Source organism: Lonchura striata, chromosome 1 (assembly GCF_046129695.1).
Source record: "Lonchura striata isolate bLonStr1 chromosome 1, bLonStr1.mat, whole genome shotgun sequence".
NCBI lineage: Eukaryota > Metazoa > Chordata > Aves > Passeriformes > Estrildidae > Lonchura > Lonchura striata.
In genome coordinates, this window is record NC_134603.1 from 118,176,690 (window position 1) to 118,190,144 (window position 13,455).

At 39.1% G+C, this 13,455-nt stretch overlaps 1 protein-coding gene across 9 annotated transcripts in view; it reads right to left on the minus strand.

Annotated features, from left to right (window-relative positions):
* RARB (retinoic acid receptor beta) overlaps window positions 1-13,455 on the minus strand; it is a 320,022-nt gene that overhangs the window by 45,001 nt on the left and 261,566 nt on the right. For all 9 annotated transcript variants that reach the window (XM_077787082.1, XM_021538080.3, XM_021538079.3 and 6 more), the window contains one exon: window positions 641-782. In XM_077787082.1, the coding sequence (XP_077643208.1) occupies window positions 641-782 (142 nt within the window). The remainder of the gene's footprint in view (window positions 1-640; window positions 783-13,455) is intronic.

Sequence of the window (13,455 nt, forward strand, 5' to 3'; positions counted from 1 at the left end):
ACACTGCAAATTTCTGTAGTGGTTATTACTGGAATTGACCTACTGACACCATGAACATCACTGATAGAGGTAAAAACCCTCAACAATCGAACAGATTACTACACCAGAGACTTTTTTGCTACTGCAATCAATCCAATCAAAAATCAGAAAGTTTCAGAAGCATTACCCCATGGCATTTGAAAAGGGCTTTTTTAGCTATATTTTCAGTCTTGATGGGAATATCAATGAACTGGAAAAAGAGAATATTACATATTTTTATATAAATATTTTAAAATTATAATTTAAACGGCAAACCAGAGATTTATAGAAAAGAAGGGAGAGGATCCTTTGGGGTTTTGATGTGCTTTGCACAGTCAGATTTATTTGCTTTGCATGTTTAGAGAAGAGCATTTGCCATCTCATTTCACGTTTTAGAGAGGGTCCAGGCAGTAAGAACACAGAACTTTTAGGCTGCAGTGTTAAGGACTCAGAAGTCTGCAAAAACAGGTCTAAAGTTGTGTACCAAATTCATACTCCTTCCCCTCCATATGAATGCAGATACTGGCTTCAATCACATAACTGCAAAATAATTTTTTTCCTTTAGGACTGCCACATATACATAGGTTATGACAAACAATAAATTTTTTCCAAGACAACTTACATTCTTTGGACATTCCCACTTCAAAGCACTTCTGTAGTCTGCAGTACTGGCAGCGATTTCTGGTAACTTTATTGATAACACAGTTTTTATCTCTGTGACATGTGTAAACCATGTTCTTCTGGATACTCCTGCGGAAAAAGCCCTGGAATCAAGAAAAAAAGAAAACAAATAAGCTTCTGAGCTTCCCATAAACCATAGAGACCGGCACAAATGTTGCTTTAAAATAACAAAACTAATTCAAAGTTATGGCTGGAGTATGGCATCTTTAAAGACTCAGTCTTACTATAATTTAGTACTGTTTGTTGCAACATAAGACTCATCTCCTAAATAAAAACTAATTATCTAATGCAACCTAAGGCCAAAATAAACAAAGCTAGAACTAGTAAGAGCATTCAGGAAATGAAGTCCTAGATTTGACAAAAAAGCTCAACTAAAAATTGTTTGAGCTTTTGAATGTAAATAATGAGTTGGGTAAACAACATCCTTCCTAACAGATCTTCACTTGGAAGTCAGACACTCATCCAAAAACAAAGACTCACTCAGCCTGAAGGTCCTATCTATTTTTGTTACTGCAGAGACTCTCTAGTTTGAAGGCTGCACCTCAAAAGAGAAATAATTTCAAACCCAGGTCTCTTAACTGCTGAAACTCCTACAGCAATTAAAGAGGCTTCTGCAGGTGGAAGAGTTCCAGTATCAGGTTATTGAGTTGTGAACTTGTAAGAGTTGCCAATTACAGCACCTTTTTTCTTACTCAGATACAATTGTGAAAATAATCAAGTAATTACAATGATCTTGAACAGAAATTAAAGAAACAGAGAGGTCTGGTTAATACTTAAGGAACATCATTTGACTGAACACCTCCTTCAACAAGTAAAAAAGAGAAAAATATCCATAAATGGTAAGGTTAGGCACACAAAAAAGGCAAAACCCAAGTCAATTTCACTAAACCCCAAGCTTTAGATAATATCATATAATAATGAAGAAAAGAAAAAGAGGATTACTTTAAGCATTTTAGAGCTCAACCCACAGATATTCAGGAAAAGTGTTTCTGCAACAGACATTTGGAAATTTGACAGCAGTATTTAACCTTCTCATTCAGATTTTGAAAATGGTTTCAGCAAGCACCAGGGTCAATTTCAGTCAACATCACAACATTATGGAAGAATAGTTAGCAATGTAATATTTGTTGGAGGGCTTGAGAGGTTAAAACTCTTTAACCAGCCACATGTTTATACCCTACAGGAAAGCTGTAAACTTGATGCTGCAGAGAATAGCTCTGTGCCCACAATGCATTTGTCTAAGGATGCAATCATGGCAAGCTATAAAATTGTCTCTCCTCAAAGCGCTCACCAAGATACGTGTGCAGTTCAAAAGACAAAACTCCTCTTGTTCAGAGCTGACTGAGAGACTTTCTGGCTATATGATCAGGGAGTGGTAGGGCAGGCAGTAAGGGCTGGTCATAAATTCCTTGCACAACCAATGTACTATAGATGCTAAGGTTATGAAAATACCTAAGATTCACTCAGAACTGAAAAATTACTCTTTAATCACGTAACCCTTGGCAAACATTTTCTGCAGCTCTTGCACAGGCAAGCCTCATTTGAAGTTGGCTCCTCTGATTTAGGAGATATTTATTACTACCATTGAAGTGGTAAATAAAAACTCTCTACATCTTTTCCTTAAGCTACTGGACCCAGAAGAAGAATTTAGAGCTATTTGTTTGGATAATTAAAACCTTTCAAGTTATCAATAAACACTGCTATTTTATATTCCACACTTCTAATCATTACCACTGCTTGAATTGTTGCAGTGGCAAGTATGGCACGTGTATCTACATTTGTTTACTTGCCAAAAAGAAAATTTATGGCAGTATTCACTCCTTTCTTGCTTTGATATTCCCCTGTGATGCCTGGTTCTGAGATAATTGCTGATATGGCTAACAACAACAGTGAGGCATCTATGGCATCTCTCTACAGCTTACTTGGTCATCACTTTCTAGCTGGAAAGACACAGGACAAGCCAAAACTGGTAACTTCTATGGCAGCCACATCAGCCTAATCCAGTGCTGCTGCAGGTGATTTAACACCCACAGCCACCAATAGCTTTACTCTCCTACCACCAGCCTGATAGGGCAAGAAATAAAATGGCCCAAATGAACAAGTCACCCAATACTGGGAAGAGACAGTCTTCTCCAAATACATCTGTACTTTACCAAAGTATAACCAGTAGCTAATTGCACCTACTGATTGGTAGCTCTGATACATAGCTTCAGAGTGAGCATCCTTATAAGCCAGGGTTTAATTACAGCTCATCAGAAAGGAAAGCAGAGGAGGCTGCCTAAGTCCTTACCAGACAAACTTGACCACACAGTGCTGCTGAAAAATGTGATCCATGTGCAGACAGCAAGTATAAAGCATTCATGAACTTATGACTAATAAAAAAGGCTTAAGAACAAATTTGGAGAAAGCAGATCTCCAGGTAGAAATGAAGAGAGTTTCCTCATCAACCTAACCTCCCCAGGCAATGTCCTCCACAGACTGAAAGATATAGAAGAGGATAGTAATTGTGGAAGCTTTGACTGCTGTTTGACAAATTACTTTTTAACACCTGTATTTGATTTTCTTCCTGGATTTACTCATGGAACATAAATAAAAATGCACTTGTTTACACAAAATATTCAGGCGAAAAAAAGGTGCAATGTGGTCCTGGTCAAAGCTAAGGACATGGTTCTCAACAACACATTAGTGCCCACTCACAAATATTCTTCTTCAAGTCAGCATTCGGATACTATTCCCTGTAGCCTTTGTGACAAACTTATTTTAAAAGCTCAGCAATACATCATCAAAAAGATTAGATTTTTAAATTTTCCTCTGGACAGGCACTAAGATTATAATTGTCTTTGCACACAAACCCCAAACCAAGCTGGGACAGGAGTTCAGGCACTGGTGGGTGAGAAGCATAATTTGCTGGGCACTGGGGGCTCAGTTTTCCCATCCACCTCCAGAAGCCTGGTGTGGTGCAGCCACAAGTTATGGATGGCACTGCAAGCAGGGTCATGCTCAGAGATACCTCCTGAATCTGGGCTGAAAAAGCAGTGTCCTATCTTTCCCTCTGCAGGGGTTTGGACCCCAACTACAGCTCTGCAGTGAAAAAAAAACTGCATAGGGCATGGAGATGGTGATAGAGCAGGTGCTTGCTGCCCAGTTAAACAGAAAAGCACATTTTAAACCCTTTCAAGGCTAGGTTCCAAATAGCACAGGTAAAATAACTGTGGCCTTTTCATTAAAAATACTGAAGTCAGAAGCAAGCCTAAGTTTTCCTCGAAGTGCTTTCTATCAAATGGCTCCCATTTGATCTCACAACCCCAATAGTTTCTTCAAAAAGCAAAAAAATCCAAATGTGACTTGATATTAAGAAGCTGTCAGAAACTTCCAAGATTGAAAACCACCACTGCTTATAAATTTATCAACTTTTAGTGCCTATTGGCTCTTGGAAAACAATATACTATAAACTATAATACAGTCACCTCAAAATGAATCTGTTTGGCTGAATATTTACATGAGCCATTTTTTATGCAAATATTTTAGCATCCCATCCAAATTAACACTCTGCGATGGGAGATGAGACACTCCAGTGCCAGAAACAATCACAAATGATTTTTTCTTTGTAATTTAAAAAGCCTCATGAATATAAAAAAAAAATCCCATTCTGTGAGACATAAAGCATTACTGTCGTACATAATTGTTTTTGATAGCACCTACAAAGTACTTAAATTTAAAGGAGAGGAAACAACTGACGGCCTATCAGGAAGAGTGATTTACTCCAATATTCCTTTTATCCACAATTTTTGAAAGGAACGTGGATGTTGTGTTTTTATTTTAGAGAAGACAAAGCTTTGTGGAAATCACAGTTTTCAATTAATTCTGTTTTTCGGAGCTGTTTTTATCAGCATCCTTTACAGAGAACATTTTGGACCAACACTTCATGTTTTAATCTCATCTTTTCTGTGTATCATGCTACATTCCTCCCAGGCCCACCAATCTTGTTATCTTAATGGATGACAGATAGAGTATCACTCTGACCATGCCACATTAGGCATCCTCATTTACCGAGTGCAAGGAAAAAATGCTGAGTATAAATTATTCAGAAATCTATTGTATCAGCGTGTGTTCCCTGAGCATCCACCAGTGGCAGAGCAGACAGATTATTTTTCACTTTTAATTGTGTTGATATCTTACCTGCTGCACTGAAAGCAGAGAGTGATATGTGAAACCATATGTATCAAGCAGCAAACAAACCTGGCTTCCTAGGTCTATTGCATAGAAGTAAATAATCTATTTAATCAATCCAACCTCAACACAATGTTGAAGAAACCACCTCATCCCATTAACCACTTACTCTTGCAGCAGTTGCCTGTGAATGAGTCAAACTTTGAGAGCTCAGTACAGAACAGAGTGCCCACAGAGAATATTAACTATTTCAGTAATATTTTGAATGCTGTTATGCCACTGGCTATCTGAATACAAAGGACCTCATTAAGGATGAGCCCTCAAGACAAAGTTAAGTGTTTAAACTTACGAAGTCTTATGGATTTATTAGCATGAACTGCTACCCTTACATATTTGATAGGGAATATATACAGCTCCCTCTCCTTCACTGTCCAGTTGATTTTGGCAAAACAGATTATTTAGAGCTCAAGTCATGCACATGCATGAAGAGATAGATCATTTGATCACAACGTCTTAAAAATGTTTTGCCAGCACAGGGCATGCCAAGTCTTATTTGCAGGCATAGTGGGCTTACAAGCTGAAAACTTGCACTGCAAGCCAGGGACAGGGTAATCAGCGGAGAAGGGCTATTGCAAGCTCAATCTGTTTGAACAGCCTGCTCGGTTCATCTGGTTCAGCTTTGATTACCCCCAAATACAGGCAGCCAGCTATGACTCCTGCAGATTTAGAGGCCATTCTTTGGTAAATTTGCAAAATAAGCTTCTGAGTGGAGCATATCATAAAAGAAACAAAGGAGCAGGAAGGACTTTTCCATGGTACATTTTATCAGTCATTTATAAACTCTGACTGAGCTCTGAGATGAAAGATAAATACCAGTAACAACTGAAAAGAAAATCCAGCCCACCACACACCTGAAACCTCTGCACTTAGCTTTATTCTGAAATAGGGGCTGAGCAAATATGTGTACTTTTTATGAAATAAATGTTTGTGATTTATGGCCTCTTTTCAGTCTCTCTATTTTAATCATTTAAGTTACCCTCTATCCTTGCTAACCCTGTAAAATGTATTTAGAGAAGGTAAACCTCCCATTCTTACTCTCTCTGGAGCACCAACAGACATTTAAGGCATCTCTCAGTAATGGGATCTGCACAAAACTGTTTTATTCTGTGAACAGGGAATTGCCCAGGTACATGCATGAACGAAATGTAGTTTGCAGTATTTTTAACTAGTGGCAGCAGTCAGAAAACAAAAAACTCCTGCCTCACCAAATCCTGGTTGGCTCTTGTTAACCGGGAATATTTACTCTGGGAGGCCTAGGTAACATGCAAACCTGCAACTGGAGTTGAACAGAAAGGCTTACAAAAGATCTACAACCCAGCATATGCTGTTCAGTGATACCATACAGATAAAACACACAGCAAACTTGGCTGCAGCCAGAACAGGAGACCCCACAAGTAATGAAAGCTACCAAAGCAACTATCTAAAAGGAAGCTCAAATGAGCTTATTCCCAGTTGCACAGCACTTTTCCAGGATGTCTGCACTGTCTATCACACTTTGGAAGTCATGGCTTGCAGAATAAACAAATTAATTGCCTGACATTGTGGCTGGAAACCACTGCTGGCACAAAATGGAAGCAGCTACAACAATAAGTAAAGGAAGGCTCACTGCCAGAAAGCAGGAAAATTGTGCTGATTATGTATGTCAGGGCAGGACAGGAAGATCTTTGCAAAAACAAATTTCAATAGCTGGTAGAGAGCACCTAGAAATGTCAGCCGGCCAGTGGTGGAGAAGCTCAGCACCAGCCTGCCCTGGAAAGGGCTCTGGCTTTGTCTGTCATTGCTGGTATTTCCAGCTTGCCATCCACACTTCTGCTTGTCTATCCATTTACTCTGGAGATGCAGACCAGCCCTAAGATTCTATGGCCAAAGAAACCTAAATTTGCTCTTGAAACCAGTGTGGCAGTGAATTTCATTATTTTGAATTGACAGAACTCAAAATGCAATAAAAATTAAAGCTAAAAATGCAATAAAAGCTGCCATTCCACATCTTGTATATGGAAGTACAGACCTGTGGATTTAAGAGCAATCCACTAAGGGGAAAAAAAGTCTATTATCTTTTCATTGTTGTTATACAAATTGAAAAGGTTGACATATCTCAGGGTTTTCTTATTTCTTAAATAGATATAAGGGCCCAAAGGACATGGATGAGCAGATGAGGAACGTGTCACTCCTCTCTAGGCTACCACAGTGGGGATACTCATCTGCAACTACAAAAAATTCACCAGCAAAGACAGAGCAAGCCATGTTTGATAAATCCTAATAGTTTCTAAGGTGAAAAAGGCATTATGGGCTTCACAGGGAAAAAAATCTGATGACAGAGCTTGAAGAAAACTTTTCATGGGGCTAGTAATGCCATTAGTCCCTAATGGTGAAGCTGAAAAAAACCCCACCATTTTTTTATTGTGCCCCTTGCCGAAACATCTTGTGATTTCACAAACCTAGGTTTAATGTAAAAAACATTCTATAAACCATCATTCTATAAAACCAGCCCCCAATTTCTGGGGAGTTTGAAACACTTCTGCTGGCCAGCTGGCAGAGAGGCAGCTACCAAAAAAAAAAGGGGGAGATGTATTCCATCAAGTGCAAATCTACAACAACTGGATTCTTCCAGCAAGGGTACCACGGCATCCATAGGACTACGCACGTATTTTTCCACAATTTCGATTTTCACTGAACTCCTGACCTTTTTAGCAAACATGTCAAAGTCTCCAGACAGAACAGTCATCACCTTGAAACAATATGTGAGGGGAAAGAACGGCTGAGATTTTCTGCTTCTCCACTTCAGTGATTTAAATGGAGAGGAAGGCACTGGCCTGTGCTTCCATCTGCTTTTTTCAAATTAAGAAAAAAAAAGGAGATGGAATGTATATAATTAAAAAGTTACAGTTAACTTCCTTTCAGTTTTGTCTGTAGGATGATTTTTGGCCTGCTATGAAACTCCAGATGGGAACAGTAATGAATATAATTTAATACAAATAACAGGAGATCAAAGAAGTGCTTTTCTGAGTTATTTCACACAGTTTAATGGAGAACTCAGGAATTAATTATTGCATTTTGCTGTTGTTTTATATTTTTGTTTATGCAAATCAATTCCCTTTAACCTAATTTGTGAAGGATCAGACCTATAACCCAATAAAACCATAAAATGTCACTAGGATGGTTGTACAACTGGCTAGCACTTATCCAAAAGGCTGTATGTTGCTAACTGCTCATCGTTTTTTTCCTCTCTTCCCCGCCAGTGCCTCAGGATTTATACCACCAATTAAGACAATAATGAGTGCCCCAGGTTGACCTCCCAGGAGCAAGAATTAATTAAGCGCAGTATTTCTTCGTAAAGAATGACACTTTTCCAAACCATTTATGTAGCTGCCCTCCTGCATGGAAGCACAGTATCACAGAAGACTTTTCAAATTGTTATCCCTCAATTGTATGACTGATTTTGGTTTACAGTCATAATTTATGTCTTTGTTTTTATACACTAGGTTTTTGGATGGCTGGAGTGGGGGGACCATCTTCTGTGGACAATGTCACAATTTTACTAGGACACACATAGGTTAATTTTTTTTGGTTTGGTGTTTTTTCGTTTGTTTCTTTTTGCACAGAGCTACAATGGAAAGACATTAAACAACAGCTGCTCTAATAAAGTAGTGGAACTCCTAGTAAAGACAAACAAAAAATCTCCACCAAGCTATGCCCCTGCAGTGACATGCAGATTCCTTCAGCAGGCAGGACAAGGAAAAGACTCATGTTAGCTATGCAATTACCATGCTGCAATTACTTGTAGCAGTCTCTCAAATTAACCTCTCCATTTAGCTGCTTGGCAGAGATGGAAACATGAAGAGGAAAGGGCAAGCTCAAACACAACCCTACACAGGAGAAAGAAGGTGTGTGTGTGTGTGCTCCAAGGAAATTCCCTGCACAGGCAGCCTTTGTGTCCTCCTCCTTTTCCCCTCCCAGCCTTCCCCCACAAAGGCTTGCAGAGTTCCTGCACATATTTGGCAGCAGAGTTATTTATCAAAAGAGGCTCAGGGACTTTATTTAATTGTCAGCCGGTACAAAAATCCCTGCATTTCTGCACCAACTGAAATTTATAGCGGCACTAGTTTCTTTCCTGCTATCAGCAACCAAATGTTTAGAGCTCAGCTGAAATAATAATGCAAACTATGCCACAAATATTTATATATGCCTGCAAGCTGGCTGAGGCGCAATTCCCCTCACGCTAGCAGAGCTCTGCACAGTTTGCGCACACAGCCAGCTGTTCCCTGCTCTCGCCCCAGCTGACCTGGAGCCAGTGCAGCAGCCCAGCCTGAGCCTGGATGGCTGGGTGGGTGCCTGTGGGTGCTGGCAAAGAGCTGGCTTTGGCCATGCCACAGCATGGCCCCTGCTTACCTTCAACACCCAGCATGTTTGTATTCTCCTTGTCTGACCTGGGAGGAGTTTTAAAACATGCCTGATCCACAGCAAAGAAGTTTCTAAGGAAGGATGAAGTGACATATGAAAACAATGCAGAAAGCAACTTAAAAATACTCAGATGATATAACATGGACATACACATGCCAAAATAAACCAGATATCTTGAGCATTATGCTTCCTGGTACAGTTTTCAGGCATCTATCTGAATGATTCACCAACACACGTTCACTATCTCTCCATATTTTTTTTTTTTGCTCTTAGTTTTGACAGTTGACATCTAAACAAATATGTTGTACCAGATCTCTTGAAATCTGGCAAGTAATATCTTGTACTTACTACTTTATGCTGCACTGTCATTCCCCTGTGTTCAGCCACAAAGAAACTCTGCTAATACAGAACTATCCACTAAAATCCTCTAAAGCCTAGAGTTTAGTGAAACTTGGATGCCTGGAGACTAGAAAACAGAGTTCAAGTAAACACCTAGAAATATGCAAGTCTGGCTCTCTAGTACTGGCAGTAGTCAAGGAAAATTACCTTTCCACACTGCAGCTGAAACTCATTACCAAAGGCGACAGCAGAGGGATGAGTTGGAGCTGGACCAGCTTGGAAATCCCACCATTTTTAAGAGTTAGATAGTGGCTATATCCCCCTGCCCAGTTTCCGTACAGAGTCAGAGCATCCCATGGTCAAAACAGTCTGGACAACATGGGAAAGCAGGCTGAGAAAGGTGGATGAAATGCAGTCTGTGCCAGTGCAAGGGATTAGCAACTGCAGAAACAGAGCCAGAGGAATCAACTGACTAGTTCCTTCAAGCAATAAAGGCTTTTAGTGTAACAGTAATTAGGGAGATGTATATTGTTGCAAACCCCAATACTGAGATGCAAATCACACTGAGATGATGAAAAAGCATCGCAGCTTTCAGGACAAATGCAGTGCTGTATCCGCCTTGCCCCATGGACCATGCAGCCAAGCTGTAGGGAAGCAAGGGAGAGTCTCAGACTGGGCAACTTTGATTATGAGAAAACATGACCTTTCAGAGATGAGTGAAGCTGCTTAATCTAACACAGGAAAATTTTAGCAAGATGTTTTCCTGTTTTCTCCCTCCCCTGGCAGACTTCAATCAATGGCCAGATTCAAGAACAGAGCTCATATAATCACAAGACGATCATTCTTTCAGTTTACGAAAATCACATGGATTTAGGGTAAGAGGAAAGGTCTTTTTAGTTAGTTCATCCATTTGGTTCCTGGATGCTGTGCTTGCATGTCTACTGTTCACCTAACACTCCCTTTTCTTTCCTTTAAATAAAAATACGCAGTTTTCACTTTTCTTTCTGTACATGTAACAACCACTGTGCATTAGTATCGACAAATGTGGACTGGGCAAGACCATTTGCAGTAGCATCTCTGAAATGCCTTGATACCCTGATCAAAAAAAAGCCCCAAAAAATGTTGTGCTCATTCATTTAAAAAATTATGGGTTGCAGAGCTCTCTCTCTTACATATTCTACTTAAATATTGCTAAATCTGGAGCAGAAAGCATGTAAGGATCACAGCACACACTGAAGTGAGGACCTAATAATTTGCATATATATTTATCACAGGTGCATAGGGCTCCAAGCAAGGCAAACACTCCACAGAGAGGGAAGACCTCTCTCCTGTTTGGAAGATTCTTCTGGAGAGCAGCCAGCAAGGACTTGCAGGAGGAGTGAACAGTAGCCCATTGGAGTGGTTACACCACAGCTATAAATCTCTGCTTTCCCTGTTAAGTGCCTGGGAGGAGGGAGAGGGAACTGGCCACAGCTGACAGTAATGGGTCCCATTAAATTGTTGCTTTTAAAGAGACTCTAAAATGAGAACAAACTTGCTTCATAAGCATTTGATCAGTTTGCCTGACACCAAGCAATGGCAGACCCTGATCATGTGCACTGGCTGGGGGCTGCTGGCTCTCCCCTCCGGCAGCTGAATAGCTGGAATGAAATCACTGATTGCATTTACAGCCAACCAAATCTACATTTTTGGCACTACTTGTAACTGTGTCTCACCTTATAATTTATGCACCCATTATTCTAGACAGGGGATCCAGAAACAATATACTTTTCCCCTCTAAAATACAGCATTATATATTATGATCCAGTTTTTATTGAATAGTAACTTTTCCCACTGAAATATATTAAATGAGAAATTTTAAGCATGGCCACATGAAATCATAAGGGACTTCATATACAAAAATGTTTTTCTGCTTCTCAGCTGTCTCCTAAGTTGAGCTGTGGAAAGTGTGGGGGCTCCTGCTTATTATCAAGAGGAAGAACAATTTATGAGTAGGGACTCTGAATATTTGGCAAACCAGCTGCAGCAGCACACCACTTTAACAGTTGCCATGCCAACTTACCAAAAGTACCAATTACAGAATTGGGTGCATGACTTCTTTAACACTACAAATTTTCATAAAAGAAGTACTGAGATGCACAGGTGTCACACATAGAGGTGTCCCCTGTATATGGGAAATTCCTCTGAAATAATAAGAATAATAAGAACACAACATATATGTAATTTACATGATTTTCAGGAGACAAGGTATCCTTATTTCAAAACTTCACTACAATCTAGATACAAAGAGGGAAAGATGTCTCAATTTGTCTTTTTCTGCTCTTTTTAATGGGTACTCAAAAGTGAAAGATTTTTTTTTTTTTAGTAAGGCATTTGTTTTGTTTTACAGGGTGAAGAAAAAGTAGAATGCATATAATAAACAAATTGGATAAAGAATCTCTGAAGCTGACTTCATTTGGAAATACTGAATCTTGGAAAATTACATCCAGTTGTCTTTTCTGCTACAGCACAGACAAAGACCAGCTCCACAAATCTGAAGACCAGCTCTGGGATCCATGATGCAAATTCAATTGCACTCAATTTCCAGAAGAATCTAAAGCAAATACCCCTTTAGGAAATTTTCCTCAAAGGAACACTTCATTTGGGATTAGAAAGAATCTCTGTTTCCATTATCAGATCAGTCAGCAAGTGCAGATGGCGATGGAAGGCTACTTTGCAAGGCCAAAGTATTTCTGAAAATTGGGAATCTGACCATTTATAACTGGGTGATGATTCACAATAACCAGAAAATACAGATAGATGCATAATTCAAAGTAAATTCCAAAATTGTAGCAAACAAAGAGCACCTGAAGAATTACTTAATAAATAAGTGTGAACAGAATTAGATAATGACTAATTCCATTTTCTACCATTATGAAACCCCTTAATTTTGGATTTACTTCTCTAAGATGTGCCAATCAGAAAGTCTTTAAGTACTTACTAAGAAAAAAAATCAAACTACAATTTGAAAAGATTCCTAAAGCAAGAACAGCAGTGACCTCAACCATCTCACCAGCACCAAAATCACACTCAGCCAGAACTACTTTTGGCAAGCTATTCTATTCTTTTTTCCAACACGAAAAACAGTGCACTTTCTTATGGAGTGCAGCAAGCTATCCTAAATCTACATTCAACAAATCAATTGTATATAATTCTCTATCAAGAGAATTTTTTTTAAGTTCCAGAGTTAGAAAATGAAAGCTAGTTCATTGTAATTTTAGGCATTTGTAATTGCATAAATATGGCATAGTATAAAGAAAATAGGTTAATACTGTTATTGGAAAATCTCACAGTATTCAAATTCTGAGATGTTTGCTCTGATAGCCCTATTTCCTTATTTGCTGGATTACATCTGCAAACAATACTTTTAAAGATCATATTATAAAATATTGTGTTAAATATGGTGGAAAGCTGCATTTTTTCCTACACTTGTACAATTTGTGAGTGTGCAAAGAACAGCCTGTACTCTACAACTATAATTAAAGGCCACATGTGGTCCTTAAACTAATGGAGAGGTATGAAATTGATTGACAAGATGAGAACAAAATAAAAGGTTTTCCCCTCTTTCTAGTGAAGAAAATTGAAAAAGTAAAACCCATTAGAACCTAGTGACAAGAAAATAAAAACACACTCCACATTCCCTACTTGCAAACCAGGAGACTTCTCAGCAGGCAAGCGTGCTAAACTGAATTGCAGCCCGCCTGCTTCTGGCATCTCTGGTCGTACCTCACAGTATGATTTGCATAG